Source organism: Ochotona curzoniae, unplaced genomic scaffold (assembly GCF_017591425.1).
Source record: "Ochotona curzoniae isolate NIBS_2020 unplaced genomic scaffold, NIBS_Ocur_1.0 patch283, whole genome shotgun sequence".
Classification (NCBI taxonomy): Eukaryota; Metazoa; Chordata; class Mammalia; order Lagomorpha; family Ochotonidae; genus Ochotona; species Ochotona curzoniae.
Genome location: NW_024466843.1, coordinates 21,252 through 39,993, shown reverse-complemented (window position 1 = coordinate 39,993; position 18,742 = coordinate 21,252). Strand labels below are relative to the sequence as shown.

The 18,742-nt window shown below is 49.4% G+C and overlaps 2 protein-coding genes and 1 pseudogene across 3 annotated transcripts; 1 reads left to right on the top strand and 2 right to left on the bottom strand.

Annotated features, from left to right (window-relative positions):
* The first annotated feature begins 985 nt into the window (after positions 1-985).
* Positions 986-7,589, top strand: LOC121166998 (zinc finger protein 699-like). The gene is made up of 6 exons (XM_040996344.1): positions 986-1,196; positions 2,325-2,379; positions 3,054-3,180; positions 4,768-4,907; positions 5,445-5,680; positions 5,967-7,589. Exons 2-6 carry the CDS (start codon positions 2,374-2,376, stop codon positions 7,399-7,401), a joined length of 1,944 nt encoding a protein of 647 aa, XP_040852278.1. The 5' UTR covers positions 986-1,196; positions 2,325-2,373; the 3' UTR covers positions 7,402-7,589.
* LOC121166999 lies at positions 3,907-3,991 on the bottom strand (annotated as a pseudogene).
* Positions 7,590-8,999: 1,410 nt separating the features above from the next.
* Positions 9,000-17,387, bottom strand: LOC121166995 (zinc finger protein 345-like). Of its 2 annotated transcripts, XM_040996340.1 has the most exons (7): positions 17,346-17,387; positions 15,967-16,044; positions 15,390-15,478; positions 14,243-14,369; positions 13,227-13,310; positions 11,991-12,073; positions 9,000-11,405 (listed from the first exon to the last, which is right to left on the bottom strand). In XM_040996340.1, exons 3-7 carry the CDS (start codon positions 15,420-15,422, stop codon positions 9,654-9,656), a joined length of 2,079 nt encoding a protein of 692 aa, XP_040852274.1. In that variant the 5' UTR covers positions 15,423-15,478; positions 15,967-16,044; positions 17,346-17,387; the 3' UTR covers positions 9,000-9,653. The 2 variants fall into 2 exon arrangements, with proteins under 2 accessions (XP_040852274.1, XP_040852275.1); XM_040996341.1 differs by lacking the exons at positions 15,390-15,478; positions 17,346-17,387 and having other exon boundaries at positions 15,967-16,615.
* Positions 17,388-18,742: the final 1,355 nt, after the last annotated feature.

The following is an 18,742-nucleotide window of genomic DNA, read 5'->3' as shown; positions in this document are numbered from 1 at the left end:
GTCTAACCCTACCCAGTCTGCTCCCATCCCAGGCTCATGGAAACTGGTAGTTGTGATAGCCTAGACCAGGATGGTCTGCACTCCTGGCTCCTCATGCCAGTGAACTAAGGTTTGTTCAATCCTGTCGAACCCACACATTTGCCAACAAGTGCGGCAGCCCTACCATGGGTTAATGGTGAAAATCGCTAACATTTGCTGTCAGCGCTCTTGCCATTTGTTTTCCTGGTTTGGGCCTGGGCCGCTCAGGATATGATCCCATACTGGTCCAGACCCAGACCCATCCTACCATGAGTCACCTCTGCCCAGGGCAAGTGAGCCCCCTTTCTAACACTGTAACAGGTGAGTTAGCACCTTTGCTTTTCTGGAGCAGTCTGATACATTCATGTTCCCCTGCCCAGTACAGTTTCTGTTGTTCAGGGTGGGTTCTGTAAACGCCACGCCTGGGGACTGAACTCCACTGACCATCTCCCATGCTCTGAAGTGACAGGTACAGAATCCTACTTATAGACACACAAAAAATGAAAACTTCATTGCCTGCCCCCCCCCAAACAATACTCTTGGGTATGGATATTATTTATAATAGCTAAAAGGTGAAAACACGTAAATCAATGTACTTTTAAATGCACCACGTAGGGCCCAGCGCGGTAGCCTGGAGGACTGCCGGATCTCTCACTCTGCATCAGCTTTGCAGGATTGCCACCATTTACAGCCTGTGTTGTAACCAGTAGGGCCCTGACTGCCACTCCGGTGACTCAATTTGAAACATTATAAAGCCGCACCCCTAGGCTGCTTACGCGGCGGCCTGGCCCACCGCTGTGGTCCTTGTCGTCCAGGACCGCAGGCAAAAACCAAGTGTTTCTGCTGCGCTGTCGGCCCCGCCCCTTCCCGGCGGCTGTCCATCAATCCCGAGGCTCCGCCCCCGGCTCCCAAGGCGGAGATTGCGCGCGCGCAGTTTGGCCGCCATGTCACCTGCGCTCGGGGTTCCCACAGCGGTGCGTGTCCGCTGGCCGGGTGGTCGCTGGACACCGAGGCCCGGCCGCCTGCTGGCCTGCTGGCCGGGTGGTCGCTGGACAGCGAGGCCGAAGCCTGGTGGGGCACACCCGGGTCACCCCAAGGCCCAGCGGGCTGAAGCCGCGATCGGACAGTCCTCGGGCGGCCCTCCTCCTGCGCTGACCTGTGAATTTCCACGGATGCAGGTGAGCTGCAGGGGGACGCCTCGGTGCCCATCCCTGCGCCTGGACTCTGGCCGTGGACACCCGTGGGGGGACGCCTGGGCCCCACTGGATGTCTATCTCTCAGCTGCCCACGGACACCCATGGAGGGACTCCTGGGCCCCGCTGGGTGTCCACCTCTTGGCTGCCCATGGACACCCGTGGGAGACTGTCTCCAGCTAACACAGAAGCTGGCTGAGTTGTCAGTCCTAACATGATACATTATGATCATCTGTCACAAGATTGATTAGATTTTTCACAGAAACTTTGCTCAAGAGTCATATTCAACTTTTTTTAGCCCTCTGGCATGTTTCATTTTTTATTTCTTTCTGCCCTTCCCAAGACCTCGAGCTTAGAGTAGCTCAGTATTTAAATTTTCAGCCAGGCCCCTAGTCCAGGAAGAAATAATTCTACTTCCTCATTAAACAGGATTCTTGCTGCGGCTTGTGGCTTTGTTCTCTTTTGAGGTGGGGGATTAAAAATTTCTTTCATGACTCGTGGCCTGAATGCTCGTCACTGTTGGAGGTCTACAGGCCTGGGTAATCTTTTCCTATTCTGTGAATTATTTTAATCATTGGTAACACTTTCTTTTTAGCCAGCTTGCATTCCTAAGATGAAGCAGACTTATTCTCATAATTCGTTTCCCAGCTGCCCTGGATGTTTTCATATCCTGTTGTGATCATTTGTGCTTTCTGTTCTGGGATTGAAACCACTCGAACAGTCTGTCCTCGTTCATTGGCTCAACTGGCCTGGACAATCACATTACTTGTAGAAATTCATCATCTATGTATTTTCATGCCTGCTCTGTTTTTTTGTTAACATTTATCCCAACAAAGTTTGTAAATTTTTTTTTTTAAGACTTACTTTTTTTGCAAAGCCAGATAGGAGGAGAGACAGAGAGGAAGATCTTCCATCCGATGATTCACTCCCCAAGTGGCCACAACAACCAGAGCTGAGCTGATCTGAAGCCAGGAGCCTCCTCTAGGTCTCCCACGCAGGTGCAGAGTCCCAAGGCCCACTGCCCCATTTCCTCGGGCTCGGGGCGTGGGAAGTGAGTGGGGGTGCCTGGAGTCTTCCAGCTTTACTGAGACCTTCCCTGTACCTTCTCCTCAGGAGCAACCTGGCGAGGGAGAGAGCAGTGTGTGAGTTACGGAGGGACACGATGCAGGTGAGCCAGAGGCAGGCGCCAAGCGACCATGACTGACCATGACTGGCCGTCTCTGAACTGTTCCTGGGTTGGGCCACATGCAAACATTTTGGGCTTTCAAGAGCATAGTTTTCTTTGTTTTTTTTTTTAAGGTTTATTTATTTTTTAATGAAAAGCCAGATATACAGAGAGGAGAAGAAACAGAGAGGATCTTCCATCCACTGGTTCACTCCCCAAGTGGCTGCAATGGCCAGAGCTGAGCTGATCTGAAGCCAGGAGCCTCTTCTGGGTCTCCCACGTGGGTGCAGGGTCCCAAGGCTTTGGGCTGTCCTCCACTGCTTTCCCAGGCCACAGGCAGGGAGCTGGATGGGAAGTGGAGTAGCCAGGACTTGAACCTGTGCTCTTATGGTATGCTGGCACTGCAGGCAGAGGCTCAGCCTGCTTTGCCATGGCATTGGCCTCTGAGAACTATCAAATGAATGTGACAAGATTGATTCAGTCTGGAAGTGTGTGGGGGAGAAAGGGAGAAAGAGATGTGACATCCAAATCTCAGAGTAGATGTGAAGAATGTTCTAGAATCTTCTGAACATCTCAAAAATGGACTCTCGGTTCCCAAGTGTTGTCCACCCCACACATCCTTTTGCACATGTTGGAGGAACGGTGCCTTTCTTAGCTGTCTTTGTGGGATGTTTTAGGCCTCTGTGGTCCTCGAGGACGTGGCCGTGGACTTCACCCGGGAGGAGTGGGCTTTGCTGGACCTTGCTCAGCGGAGCCTCTACAGAGAGGTGATGCTGGAGACCTGCTGGAACCTGGCCTCACTCGGTAAGAGGGGCAGCCATGTGGCTGTCCAGAGGACAACATTCTGCTAACTGAAGAATGAGGATGCACTGGTCCGTGAGACCAGCATGCTCCCAGATCACAGGGCACAACACTGTGATGACAGACAGCGTGTGTTGAGCCGGCCCTTCCTTTTCCTTGAGACTGAAGGCCCTGAGGCTCGTTGGGCCAGGACGTGTGGATGTAGCCTTCCTGCTCCACTGTACAGCATGTGGAGGAAGCTCGTGGTTTTTACTGCATCAGGGCTCCTTGCCCAAAGGCTAGCAGGAACATACAGGTGTGGGACCAGCTAACCTCAATGTGGGATGCTAGCATTACAAGCGGCAGCTGCATGTGTTACACTACAGTGTAATGCCAGTTCCTCCCATTGTCTTGCAGTTTTCTAGTCTTACGTATTAGGGTTAGGTCTGTGGCTCATTTTGAGCTAATCTTTGTGAAGAGTGTGGACATATTTCCAGGCCTGAGGATGCCCAGCTGGTCCAGCACTATATCGGGAAGGACTTTACTTGTTGCAATGCTTTTGCTTCCTGTGGAAGACCAGCTGACTTGACTGTCATCCCTTGGTATCCATGTGGATTTGCTCCAGGACACCTTGTGGAGGGCAAACTGCATGCACACTCGAGTCCTGAAAGAACAGGGTAGTGTTTGCACAGACTCCACACAGACCCAGCCGCCAGCTTTACATCTCTAAATGATTTCTCAGTTTTTTCACGTCAGATGGATAATGTGCCGACATCATAACAAGATTTGGAGGGAGGCACATGTTGCCTCCTGTGTGTGTCAACCACAAAAGGATCTATTTCTGATCCCTAATATGATGCAAATGCTACATGAATAGTTGCTGTATATCTTGTTCAGGGAATAATGACATGGAGACAAAAGTCTATATGTTTCCAGTGCAGTTATGATGTTTTCCTGAATATTTTCCATTCATTGTTGATTGGGTTCACAAAAGTGAGACCCATGGTTACTTTTACTGGAAGCCACACGAGCACTTCCCAGATACCCACCACAGCTGCAGTTGGGCCAGGCCAAAGCCAGGCGCCAGGACTCCATCCAGCGTGTGTGCGAGCAGGGAGCTGGGTTGTTACGTAGAGGCTGGATTGAGATCCAGGAACCCTGACACGGGGTCCGGGCGGCTTTAGGGGAGCTTGAACAGCTGTGACACAGGTGGTCATGTCAGGTGTGGACAGAAACTAGAGGCAGTTCTGTTGTTGAGCATGATGTAGGTAGCGTAGAACTTTTTGCTGGGTCCATCCTTAAACTATCATTGCGAAATAGCCTTGTCACAATCTCAGAGTGCCCTTGTTCCAAGTTGGCATTCTGTGAGATTATTTATGTTCAACTGGACCAGCACCAATCAGCTTGTAGTATAATTGAGCTGTGACTCATGTCAGTTCTGGAATCAGAGGTTTCATCCACCTATCCCTGACCCCCTGCTCTTTCTTTTGAAAACAGACTTGGCATTCTGTTGCAGTTGAACTCAGCCTTGCCATCTCTGGCATACAGGAAAGCCTGGATTTTGGTTGTATCTCACAGAAATGCTTGTGGCTCTGCATTGTCTTCCCTCAGGGTACCTGCTGCACACACCCCAGCTCTTCTCCCAGGAGCTACAAGCGGAGGCCCCAAAGACAGCAAGAGGAAGACTTACCCAAGACGTCTGTCCCATGGAGCACCAGGAAGGCAAGAATCCTTGGGATAAACGGTCCTTGGGATAAAAGTAAACCAGATAAAAGCAAACATACAACCTTGTTTTATCCAAGGAGGCTGCTGCTCCAGATGCCTTAATGACTGTTCTCCCTGTCCTTAGCCAAGGCCTCCCATATCATTCCTTCCTGTAAGTTCCATGTGCATGGAGCTCCATTCCTGTCTGTCCTTTCTCTTTATACTAGTCTACTTTTTTGCCAGCAGTTTCACTCTCCGTAGAATTATTTCTTACATTTAAAAACACTGCTATTTATTTTTATTTATCTGAAAGGCAGAAAGAGCTCTTTCCATCGTTGGTCCATTTTCTACAGGCCTATAACAGCCAACGCTCAGCCAGGCCAAAGGCAGGTGCTGGGAGTTCCCTTCGGAGCCCACCCAAGGGTGGTGGGAAGCCAGCACTTGGGCCATTCTTGCTGTCTCCTGCACTGCTTACTAACAGGAAGCTGGGACTCAACCCAAGCACTCCCAGTCCAGCCTAACCACCGTGCCCATTACCTGTCCTGTTTCTTAGCTGCTAACCATCTCAACCCTGGCGGAAACAGCCAGACTGCTCAAAGTCCTCAGTGTACAGGTGCCCTCCCTTTTTCGTTTCAGCCTTTGAAATACAACCAAAAGCTAAGGAACCAGTTGCTCTGCGAGATATGTATGGAGAAAAAGCATCCCATGAACAGAAAATTCTAAGATTCAAAAGGAATGATTCTTGGTCTTCCATTTTACATGAAATCTGGGAATACCATGATACTGATTATCGGAACAAAAACCAGGAGAGACAGCTGAGGCGAGTGATACTCATAAAAGAGTCCTGAAATTTATCAAACATTGTGATTTCACAAATAATTTTGCCAGTCTATTTTCTCCCGCAAATGATACTTGGTTTTTGGACATTTGACGCACATGCTTCAGTTGTGAACAATTACCAGGAAAATCCTGTAGCTCAAAAGCTCAGTGGAAGTGCAGGCCTTCTGTGGAACTTTCAGCTGATACAACCAGATAGGGCAGAAAGTAGACAAATTCACTGAGAATGGTACATTCCTGTTACTAATAAAGTGCTTTTGATCTTTAAGTCACGTGGCAGAGAATCCCTATAAATACAACGAGGAGCATCAGCGTGGACACAGCTTGAACCAAGTCCCAAATGTCAAGGGCGTGACTGCAGTCAGTTCCTACGAATGCCACGAGTGTGGCAAGGTCTTCACGGATCATCCATCACTTGAGGCCCACCTGAGCTCTCACACAGGGAGCAAGCCCTACCGGTGCAAGGAGTGTGGGAAAGCCTTCCACTTCCTCGCTTGTTTTAAGAAGCACGTGAACACTCCCAATGAAGGGAAGCCCTACACGTGTAAGGAATGCACGAAAGCCTTCCGCTGTTCCTCCCTCTTCAGGGCACACATGAAGATCCACACGGGAAAGACCAGCCATGAATGCCAGGAATGTGGCAAAGCCTTCAGCTGCTCTTCTTCCCTCACAGAACACAAAAGAATTCACAGCGGAGATAAGCCCTACGAATGTAAGGAGTGTGGCAAAGCCTTCAGCTGCTCCTCCTCCCTGTCCAAACACAAGAGGATGCACAGTGGAGACAAGCCGTATGCGTGTAAGGAATGTGGGAAGGCCTTCAGCTCTTCCTCTCACCTCATCATCCACATACGGATTCATACCGGGGAAAAGCCCTATGAATGTAAGGATTGTGGCAAGGCCTTCAGCGAGTCTTCCAAACTCACCGTACATGTGAGAACACACACAGGAGAGAAGCCCTACAAATGCCAGGAGTGTGGAAAAGCTTATAACTGCCCCTCCTCCTTGAGTATCCACATGAGGAAACACACTGGAGAGAAACCCTACGAATGCCTGGAGTGTGGGAAAGCCTTCTATCTGCCCACCTCCCTTAATACACACGTGAAAAATCAAAGCAGAGAGAAGCCTTGTGAGTGTAAGGAGTGTGGCAAGGCCTTCAGCTGTCCCTCCTCCTTCCGAGCACACGTGAAAGATCACCCTGCAAAGATCCAGTATGAATGCAAGGAGTGTGGCAAGGCCTTCAGCCGCTCCTCATCCCTCACGGAGCACCTAAGGACGCACAGTGGAGAGAAGCCTTACACGTGTAAGGAGTGTGGCAAGGCCTTCATCAGCGCCTCCCACCTCACGGTCCATGTCAGGACACACACCGGAGAGAAGCCCTACGCGTGTAAGAAATGTGGGAAGGCCTTCATTTACCCCTCGGCCCTGAGGATCCACATGAGAACACACACTGGGGAGAAGCCCTACGAGTGTAAGGAGTGCGGGAAAGCCTTTCGCCATTCTTCCTACCTCACTGTCCACGCAAGAATGCACACTGGAGAGAAGCCCTTTGAGTGCCTGGAGTGCGGGAAGGCCTTCAGCTGCCCCTCATCCTTCCGAAGACACATGAGGAGCCACACTGGAGAGAAGCCGTACGAGTGTGAGGAATGCGGAAAAGCCTTCGTCTGTCCTGCCTACTTCCGGAGACACCTGAAGACACATGCTTGAGAAAACAGCTAAAGGCAAGGCACGCGCGCGTGTCTGCAGCTCGGAAGATCTCATGGGGAAGACACTTGCCAACATAAGAAGGTCGGAAACTGGGCTAGTCTTGTGTGCAGACTTGAGAACATCCGAGAGAAGCCCTTTCTTGTAAGTGAGCCATACCTCTGTGAACAGCACTTACTGAAAAAAAACAAAGAAATATGTATATTTTTTTCATAGGCAGACACAGGAGTGAATTTCTTTAAAAAATGTGTCTAATGAATGTCTTATTCCTTATAATATTATTATTTTTTTTTTTTAAAGATTTATTTTTATTATTTTTTTATTGGAAAGGCGGATATACAGAGAGGAGAGACAGAGAGGAAGATCTTCCGTCCGATGATTCACTCCCCAAGTGAGCGCAACGGCCGATGCTATGCCGATCCGAAGCCAGGAGCCTCTTCCGGGTCTCCCACGTGGGTGCAGGGTCCCAAAGCTTGGGCCGTCCTCGACTGCTTTCCCGGGCCACAGGCAGGGAGCTGGAAGGGAAGCGGGGCTGCCGGGATTAGAACCGGCACCCATATGGGCTCCCGGGCGTGCAAGGCGAGGACTTAACCACTTGTGCCACCGCGCCGGGCCCACTCCTTATAATATTGATAATTTGGCATGATACAGAGATATTGGAAATGGCCTCATATATTTTTTCTTCTTTTTCATATTCTCTTCCTCTCGGGAAGGAGGACAGAGGGGCACAACTGGGCCGCGCTTTGCCCATGTCACGTCTTTGAGAACCTGGAAGTGCGGGGCTGAGGGTCGGACAGGAGCCGGTGGACCAGGCCTACTTGGTTCCGGCCTGAACAGCACTGGGCAAGGGAGGCAGAGGCGGAGCCTAGAGCCAGGCCTCTGGGCGTGGCCAGGCCGGGGCTGAGAGCCAGGCCTCTGGGCGTGGCCTGGGGTGAGAGGCCTCTGGGCGGAGCCAGAGCAGGGGCGGGGCTGTACCCAGGAGGTGGAGCTCTCCTGGCCAAGGCCAAATCTCCGAGCAAACCTCAGCAGGGGGAGGGCGCACAGAACCTGGTTCCAAGCCACTTCCTGGAGCACTTAGTATGATTCCCCCATTGATAAGCCTGCTCATCCATCCAATGCCCCAACAATCCAGTATTTAGATCTTTATTTTCCCCTTCTTTTCATTTATCAACACACCATGGTCAACTCCTAATAGTTGATTTCTACTTTGTCAGATGCTGAATTGCAGCCAACGGGAACTTTGAGTTAACATATTTGTGCTGTCTGTGCCAAGGATGGGGAGCTACTACAACCAGTAAAGTGTTTCCTTTATAACGTCAGGGTGGACATACAAAAATCAGCAGTTTCTCTATACTAACATTAAAAAATTGGGAAAACATCCTTAAATAAAGAATAAATTTCGGCCAATTGTCACTATACTATGTGAAGCCAGATACAAATATTGCATGACCACACTTAAAATGTGGTATCCAAAAACAACTCAGATTCACCGAAGAGCAGAAAGAAACAGTGGCTATGAGGGGCTGGATGCTGGGGGAACGAAAAGTTCTTGAAAGTGTCAGTAAAGACCAAGAAGAGACACTTTCATATAGCGTGCTGACCACACTTAATGCTACATACCTAAAACCTCCTAAGGCAAAAGAGTTTTCAAAACACCAAAAATAAAACATCACAATGTCAAGCAAGGAATATTTTATTCAGTTTCACAATGTATACGTATGTCACCACCTGGCTATGCACCTTAAAAGGAAAACTGTAGTAGAGATTGGATGTAGCAGAGAAGTTTAAAACACAGATATTTTTAAAAACACTTCAAATATTCAAACAATCGGATGTTCAAAATAAATCCATAAAGCCAAGACATCCATGCTCTTGAACACAGGGGAGCATTTTTCATGTCCCATGCGAACCCTGAAGAACATGTCACTTGAAAGCGACGTTCTGACATGGCTGACCACTGTGAACCTCAAAGCACTCAGGCCTAAGCTTGGCCACATCTTACAGGTTTAGGCTTTCTCTCCACTGTAGAGCTCACACTGAGCAAGACCCCAAGCACTGGTAAGGGCTTTCCATGTTCTGGACCACCGGATGGCTTGCACATGCAGCCTTACCTGCTGGACAGACAGGAGATGCCAGCAGCTTTCCCGTGTTCCTGAGATGCATGGGACATCTTCAGCTACGTTTTCAGTCTTGGCAATGAGCACGGCCCCTCTGGATCAGAACTCGAAAGTGCTGAGGCCTGAGGACTCCGTTCCTCACCTGCAAAGGTTTTCCCCCCAGCGTGTCTGCAGGCATTCAGAAAGATGGGCAGGATTCCTGGACGCTTGCCCGCACGCTTTCTGTTTGTGGGCCTTCTCCGCACTGTGAGTCCTCACATGTTTACTGAGGTGTGAATACACGGTGAAGGCCTTCCCACACTCCTTACACACGTAAGGTTTCTCTCCGGTGTGAGTACGCATGTGGTTCTGCAGGTAGGAGGAACACGTGAATGCCTTCCCACACGCGTGACACTCGAAGGGCTTCTCCCCGGTGTGGATTCTCAGATGGGCGATGAGATAGGAGGAGGAGGCGAAGGCCTTGCCGCACTGGTAACACTCGAAGGGCTTCTCCCCCGTGTGGATCCGTGCGTGCTCAATGAGGCCGGAGGACGTGGTGAAGGCTTTCCCGCACTCCTTGCACATGTAGGGCTTCTCCCCGGTGTGTGTCCGCAAGTGTTTGGTGAGGCCCGAGCGCACGGTGAAGGCCTTCCCACAGTCCTTACACTTATGGGGCTTCTCTCCGGTGTGAATTCTTGTATGTTTGCTGAGATGTGAGGAGACGGTGAAGGCTCTCCCGCACTCCTTACAGATGTAAGGCTTCTCCCCGGTGTGAGTTCGCACGTGGTTCTGCAGGTAGGACGAACACGCAAATGCCTTCCCACACATGCTGCACGCGAAGGGGTTCTCCCCAGTGTGTGTTCGCAAATGCTTGGTGAGGCACGTGCGCTCCGTGAAGGCCTTCCCACACTCCTTGCAGGTGTAGGGCCTCTCTCCGGTGTGAGTACGCATGTGGATACGAAGGTAGGAGGAACACGTGAATGCCTTCCCACACGCGTGACACTCGAAAGGCTTCTCTCCGGTGTGGATTCTCAGATGGGTAATGAGAGAGGAGGAGGAGGCGAAGGCCTTGCCGCACTGGTAGCACTCGAAGGGCCTCTCCCCCGTGTGTGTCTGCGCGTGCTTGATAAGGCCCGAGGATGTGGTGAAGGCTTTCCCGCACTCCTTGCATGCGTACGGCTTCTCTCCAGTGTGAGTCGGCAAGTGTTTACTGAGACCAGAGCGCCCAGTGAAAGCCTTGCCGCAGTCCTTGCATTTATATGGCTTTAATCCGGTGTGAACGCGGAAGTGGTCGTTGAGGCAGGAGGAATTTCTAAAGCATTTTCCACATACCTTGCATTCAAAGGGCTTCTCTCCTGTGTGAGTTTTCAGATGTTGAGTTAATGGGTAAAACCTAGAGAAGGCTTTCCCACATTCCTTACACTGGTAAGGTTTCTCCCCCGTGTGGGTTCGCATGTGAATATTAAGGTTGGCGGAGTACCTGAAACTTTTCCCACACTCCTCACACTCGTGGGATTTTCTTCTGGTGCCTGCCTGCACACGTATATCTGCGTGGCTAACGGAGGAGGGGAAAGTGCTAGCACACTGCTTCCAGGCAGACAGCTCCCCAGCACTGTGGGTCTTCCCACACGCCTGACAGTGTGCTGGGGCTGCGAGGGCTGGGCCGTGGTCGCTGCACGCAGTCTGGTAAACACGCCGGGTCACACTCAAGTCTTTCCCATCCTCACTGAACACTGGAAAGCTCTCTCCAGGGTTCTTGAGCAGAGTAGGGATGCCTTCTGCATGCTGACCATATGGACATGTGTCCCTCCTATTTGGAGCACTCAGGAGTGTCAGAAGGCCCAGGCACTCTCTGAAGACTTCACTATAAGCATTAGAGTCACAGAGTCCCACTCCATTCTGGCTTCTTGCCTATTGACAGAAATAAGTGCTGAATGTTTTCATTGTCAAACATATTAAATAGATTTTAGTCATAGGAGAGCAACAGGAGGAGGACAATGAGTTTCACTATTTCCATCATGTGCACACAGTTCTTACCCTCTGGATTTTCCTTGAATTTGAAAGAGATTAGTGCTACCTGCACTAATCTTGAAAAGATTCCTACAAGACTTTCACAAACTTATTTTTAAAAGCAAATGTCTGGCTGTCACTGGGACAAGTGAATGCCAAGGCACCAAGCTCCACAGGAGGCCTACTTTCCTACTTCCTGAATTCTTTGTCTGGTGGAAGGTTAAGCTTGTGATGATAAAACAATCAGAAAGTATGCCATTGTACAAATTCCAAGAGAAATGAAGGAAGGAAGGAGAGAGGGAGGGAGGACAGGATAGGAAGTAGCATAAGGCTCTTAAAACTGCACAGATGAAATTAATGAAATTTGCTCACTTTATGTAAATCTGAAAAACTAATTTTTAAAAATGTGCCATTTGTGATTCCTATCATGAAATTTCCAGTCACTCTGAATGTGGATAGTAAGGCATTGTCTGCTGTGTATCTTACCAGTTGCATCCCGTTTGGACTGTGTGACCAAAAAATGTCCTGCCAAAGTGCTGGTCCCTTGTTCTTAAGGTGTATTTCCCATTCTGAAGTAAAACAGAAAAACATATGCAAGGATTTATACAACAAAAGAGTAGTCTCAAGAAGTTAACAATGACATAGTTGCATTTGTTTTCATTTTAAACATGCTTAAAAACAAAAGAGATCAGGGTTGCTATTTTGTAAAATTCAGCAATAATGAAGCTACACATTCAAAATGTCGTCAACCTGGGGAACCCAGAGAAAACAAAACGCCAAGAAGTTTAAGAGATGCTGGATGGTCAGAAAGATGAAAACTGGGCCCGGCGCGGTGGCGCAAGTGGTTAAGGTCCTCGCCTTGCACGCCCGGGATCCCATATGGGCACCGGTTCTAATCCTGGCAGCCCCACTTCCCTTCCAGCTCCCTGCCTGTGGCCTGGGAAAGCAGTGGAGGACGGCCCAAAGCTTTGGGACCCTGCTCCCGCGTGGGAGACCCGGAAGAGGCTCCTGGCTTCGGATCAGCATAGTATCGGCCGTTGACCTCACTTGGGGAGTGAATCATCGGACGGAAGATCTTCCTCTCTGTCTCTCCTCTCTGTATATCTGCCTTTCCAATTAAAAAAATAATAATAATAATAACAAAAAAGACCCAGATTATTTTAAAAAATAATAATAAAATAAAATAAAAAAAGAAAGATGAAAACTGCTAAAAAATAAATCTAATCTAAATGAAAAATATGCATTCTCTATGTATAGAATTTGAAAGTGTAACAATTATTTTCTCTTTTTAAAAAATCCATAAATTATTAAATACTTAGCTATTTTATCTTTATAAACTAAAAAAAGAAAGCCCAAAATGTCGTCATTTTGACAAACTTATGCAAACGAAAATGTTCTGGTTAACAGAAACAACATTATCAGAAAGGGATGTAGGCCAATCTCAGCCTCTCCAACAGCCACCAACTCAAGGAAGAGCAGACACTAAGACGAGACAGCAGAGACCTTCCCACTCTGTCTCAGCTTTCTGTATCTGTACTTTAAATAAGTGAGAACATCTAATCTGGCAAAAGAGGAGGGAAAAGACAAGAGGACAGAGTAGGGCGTGGAGAGATGGGAGGAGCAGAAGCAGTCTTCGCACAAACACTCTCAACAGGTTTCCCCAGTGAAGCTTAAGCACACCAGACTTGTCAGGGACTAGGAACGCCACTCACAAACACTCACCTTGAAGAACGCCTCTCTCCGTCGTCCTCAACTCTTCGTCCTCCTCCAGACAAGAGTTCAGGCTGGGTTTACTGAGCTGGCATGCTGTATGCAAAGAAAGACACATTAACGGCAGAGGCTCAATCAAGAAATGATAAACCGTGGCATGATTCAGAGATCAGCCATTCCAGCAGTGAGGCCTGAACCAGCAGCGGGGTAAGGATTCACTTGGAATGCCACACCTCTTATCAGAGAGCCCGGCCAGAGTCCTGGTTCGGTGCATCCTGGGAAACAACAGGTGAGGGCTCAAGGATGGAGCTCTCTGCCTCCAACAAGGAAGAACCAGATCAAGTCTGGGCTCCTGGCTTCAGCCTGCTTTGGTTCTGGCTGTTGAGGGCATATGGGAAACAACGGACAGAGCATCTCTGTCTCTCAATAAAACAAACAAACAAAAATTTTTAAAGAAAATTCACTGCTTGGAAAGCAGTGAAATGAATGCTGAAACACTCAAAAATACAAAGAGCCCATTTCTGGTGCCTTGAGGACAGTGGTCCTAGAAACACAAGTTGATGGTCAAGGGCATGACTACAAGCACACATTTGGACAAAATTTTCCCAGTGATCTCAAATAACTGACTGCATCAGAATCAGAAACACTGGGCCCCGAAAGAGAAGCTTCTGATTCAAGATGTCGGGTGGAGAGCGAGAGGGGACATCTCTAAGAGTAACAGTGATGCTACTGATCTTAGGGTGACTTGAAAACTCCCACGGGAGATTAAAACATAACTATAAAACTCCACCTCTGTTCTTCCCCACAGCAGTCAGACCTGCCATCATGCTACTGGGACATAGTGAGAACAGAATATACAACGTTATCTTAAAAAAAAACTGTGAAATCTATGCCTAGGAGTCTTCAAAAGCTCCTAGAAAATGCACATTATGAAAAAAAAAATGCAGGGATTCCAATGTTTTAAATCAAAATGAGATTTTTAAATTCTCTTTTCCCTTGAAGGCCACAAGGAGTGACGGTCATCTCACCCACTGTGGCCAGGTTCTCATAGTTGTCCAGCATCACCTCTCGGTAGAGGCTTCGCTGAGCTGCGTCCAGCAAAGCCCACTCCTCCTGGGTGAAGGCCACAGCCACATCCTCGAAGGTCACCAGGTCCTAAAACAGTACACAGAGGCGGGCTTGAGCCAAGTACCAACCCACATTCACCGCAAAAATGAGGCCCTGTGAGCCCACACAGTGTCAGTGTATCTCTACCGCTGTCTCCACCAGGAGGCAGTGCTCCAAAGGGCTGCCGCTCAGCTGCACCCAACCACACGGGGCGGATGTGAGGGTGCACAGCAAAATAAGAAACATACCCTTGGCATTAGGAGGGTCAAGATTACTTCATAACGAAACACTGGGATACCATTTGGCTCAGCTCCGGCCACTGCAGCCACTTGGGAGGTGAATCAGACGGAAGATCTTCCTCTCTGTCTCTCTTCCTCCTTGTATATATCTGACTTTCCACTAAATAACTAAATAAATATTTTTTAAAAAATAACTAAGTAAAAAAAAAAAAAAATAGAGAGAGCCTGGTACAATAGCTTATGGGCCAAAGTTCTTGCCTTGCATGCACCAGGATCCTATGATAACGGTGCCGGTTCATATCCCGGTAGCCCCACTTCCCTTCCAGCTCCCTGCCTGTGGCCTGGGAAAGCAGTGGAGGACGGCCCACAGCCTGGGATGCTGCACCCGCGTGGGAGACCCGGAAGAAGCACCTAGCTTTGGATCGGCTCAGCTTCGGCTGTTGTGCCAACTTGGGAGTGAACCAGCAGACAGATCTTTTCTGTCTCCTTCTCTCTGTAAATCTGACTTTACAATAGACATGAATAAACCTTAAAAATAAATAAATTAAACACATGGAAGACAGAATTCTGATGATTTTCATCATACATGTTAAGGTGTGTGACACACGAATGTTAGGTATACAAGACGGGCAGGCTTTCCCTAACTGGACATCACACAACATAGACATGTATTGAAACAATGCATGGCACCTTGTAAGTATGTACAATTTCTACATGTCTATTCAAAAAGATATGAAAAGAAGAAGATATGAGCAGAGGTATGCCTTGAAGGAAAGGCATCTAGCCATGCATGCCAGGGTGTCACTTTCCAAGACGCAGCTGTGCACACCTGGTAACAACCTGCTGGACGGGCAGTCGCCATCCTTTCTGCTGCTCTCTCGTCTCCCTGAATGCTGACTGGGACCCTAGGACAAAGGCCTGGCAGGAGAGAAAGACGGCATGAGAACCCAGAACTGATCACATTCACACACCCGGGCTCATTCCATCCTAACTCAAAATTCCCTAGGCAGCCAGCACACTCACAAGGTCTCTCTCTCTCTCTCACACACACACACACGCACGTGCACACACTCCTCTACAGTGAGTAGTCAGCCTCACCAGGAGTCAGCAACCACAGCCTGCACCCCACAGTACTCCCATTTCACGGCTAAAGAAGCACAAGCCCTGACAAATGTCTCCATTTGCCTATACTGACAAGAACATATGGGTCAAATTATGTGTAACACTTCTACCTAGAATCAAAGCATGTAGACAAAGGGTTCACCTGAAAAGCAGCCCTCTCTGGGGGACTCCGGCACCCCCCAAAAGGAGCCAGCAGTTTGACTAGTTAGGTCCAGACTACATAGTCCGGAGAGGCAGTGAAGGCACTGATTCTGTAAGACAGGAACGCCATTAGTAGGACTTACCACGGACACGTCAGGGCAGTCTGGAATTTAACTGGACAGTGGCGATCTCTGCTCCTTGTGGGTGGACTATCTGGATTCCTGTCAAGATGAATCAACAAGCAGTTAACTGTCATCAAACATCACACCTGGCGCACTTCAGCTTGTCATACGTGGGAGAGCCGCTACAAACCAGCACACTCTAACGAGTACTGACTGCTGCTGGCCTTGACTGAGGACAGCATGCTAAAGTCACACTAGAAGCTTAAAAGGGGCAGATAATCAGAGCTATGAGCTATAGAACAGTCTGGTACTCTTGAGCCAGAATGCTTGCTGTGAATATTCTACTAGGCCATTATGAAGAGACACACACACACACACACACACACACACACACACACAATGTGTTAAGAAATGAGCACAGCTCGGCTGCAATAAAGTCATTTGCAAAAATAGGTTTGGGACCAAGTGTGTCCAATGGACCACACTGCCAGCCTAAGAATTTAGTACAGCTTACTCAACGTAATAACAAGTCTCAAACCAGATGTTCAGAAACCACAGGAAAGAATCACAGCTTCTCATCCAATTCCCAGACCTGAGAGACTCCCATTAGAGATGTGCAGGGGGGATTGGCGCGGCAGCCTAGTGGCTAAAGTCCTCACCTCGCACGCACCAGAATTCCATTTGGGTGCTAGTTTGCATCTCATGTGCCCCACTTCCCATCCAGCTCCCTGTTGGTGGCCAGGAAAGCAGTGGAAGATGGCCCAACGCTTTGGAACCCTGCACCAGCATGGGAGACCCAGAAGCAGCTCCTGGCCTCGGATTAGCTCATCTCCAGCTGTTTCAGCTGCTTGGGGAGTGAGCCAGCAAATCAAAGATCTTCCTCTGTCTTTCCTCCTCTCTGTATATCTGTCTTTCCAATAAAATTAAAATAAATCTTTAAAAAATAAATGCCATGTGATCTACACACACAGGAGGGGGACCCCGACGTACATCCCACACCACCCACTCGCCCCCCACAGCCCTGACAGGACGGGCGGCCCCCTGTACATCAGCCAGGCATCCCGCATCACCCGCTCGACCCAGCAGCCCCAACAGGACAGGTGGTCCCGAGGCGCCGACAGGAGCGGGGGGCCCAGACAGGAACGTGGGCCCCAACAGGATGGGGGCTCCGACAGGAACGGGGAACCCTGACAGGAACGGGAGCCCCCGACAGGATGGAAGGCTCTGACAGGAACGGAGGACCCTGACAGGATGAGGGGCTCTGACAGGAACATGGGCCACGACAGGATGGGGGGCTCCGACAGGAACGGGGAACCTGCCCGACAGCCCGGCATCCCGCACCGCCCGCTGGCCCCGGGAGCCCCGACAGGACGGTCCGCTCGCCCCCGCCAGCCTCTCACCTCCACAACGTCAAGTCCCGCCGCACCGACCAGGCCGGAAGAGACGGCGCGGGCCGTGACGTCACCTCCGCTCGCGCGGGCCGTGACGTCACCTCCGCTCGCGCGGGCCGCGCACCCCACTTTGGACAGCTTGTGCTCAGACGGCGCCCCGACTTTCCCAGCTAACGGCCCGAAGCCCTGACCTGCCCCTTTGACAAACCTACCAGTCCACAAGATGGTCTGAGTTCCTGCTTTTTCTGTCACCTGGAGACCAAACTAGTAGTCGTGTTTCCCATATACGGTTTTTTTTTTCCTTCTACAAATATGCATTTCTTTAATGACTGGGATGATCACAGAAGTCCACAGCCCAGATACATCTATCACTGACCCCAAGCATGTTTTCACTCAGGCTGTGTGTTTATGGGTGGCCTCATTGGAATTAATAGGGCCAGGAATGATAGCCTAGTGACTAAATCCTTGCCTTGCATGTACCTGGGGTGGGTGCCGGTTCCTATATCAACTGCCCCACTTCCCATCCAGCTCCCTCCCTGCCTGTGGCCTGGGAAAGCAGTGGACAGCCCAAGGTCTTGGGACGCTGCAACCGCGTGGGAGACCTGAAGAGGCTCCTGGCCTCGGTTCAGCTCAGCACCAGCTGTTGCAACCACTTGGGGAGTGAATCAGTGGATGGAAGAGCTCTATCTCTCTGTAAATCTGCTTTCCCGCGACACTGGCATCTCATGTAGGTACCAGTTAAGAGTCCCCCCTGCTCCACTTCTGATCCACCTCCCTACTAACACGTGAAGGCAGTGGAAGAGGCCCAAAGGCTGGGGATCCTGCAGCTAGGGGTGAGGTCTGGCCCAGCCACAGTGGCTGTGGCCTCATGGGGAGTGAAGCAGTGTTCAAAGCTTTGTCTCCCCCACTCACTCTGTAATTGTTTCAAACAAATCTTTTAAAAAGTTCAGATATGTAATCAGGTGTGTTTTATGCCTCTCCTGATAGCTGTTTTGCCATGCTACTTTTTCAACTTCTGGTGCATAAAATGCACTGCTTTGAGTCCAATCTTCTCTTTCTGCCGATCCAGCTCTGGGCTGATGCGCCCTGGAAAGCAGACATTCCAAACACAGGGCAGATCTGGCTGGAGTTCCAGGTTCATGCACAAAGTTTCTTTTTTTTGTTTGTTTTTTAATAAAGCTTAGTATAAATACTATTGATTTTCAAGAGGACCGTCTGGTAGAAGTTTCTTCCAAGGTATTTAAAATGTATACAATTTATCATTTATTTACATCACTTTTAATAAAGGTAATTACCTTACTCAGCTTCCTATGAATGCTCTCCTAGTCCCTAGGGACTTGCTTTTACAGCAGTAATTAAACTGTAACTACTGCTGGCATTGCTCTAGCTGCCACAATCACATTTCT

Bases quoted from the DNA above. Each gene is read 5' to 3' on its own strand.
- LOC121166998 (XM_040996344.1), top strand. The intron at 4,908-5,444 runs GGATAAAAGTAA...TGGCGGAAACAG, and splicing joins CTTGGGATAAACGGTCCTTG to CCAGACTGCTCAAAGTCCTC. The intron at 5,681-5,966 runs GCGAGTGATACT...TTGATCTTTAAG, and splicing joins AACCAGGAGAGACAGCTGAG to TCACGTGGCAGAGAATCCCT.
- LOC121166995 (XM_040996340.1), bottom strand. From the start codon at position 15,422: ATGGCGACTGCCCGTCCAGCAGGTTGTTACCAG. The intron at 13,311-14,242 runs GTGAGATGACCG...CTTTGCATACAG, and splicing joins TGAGAACCTGGCCACAGTGG to CATGCCAGCTCAGTAAACCC. The intron at 11,406-11,990 runs GTAAGATACACA...TTCTGTCAATAG, and splicing joins GTCCAAACGGGATGCAACTG to GCAAGAAGCCAGAATGGAGT.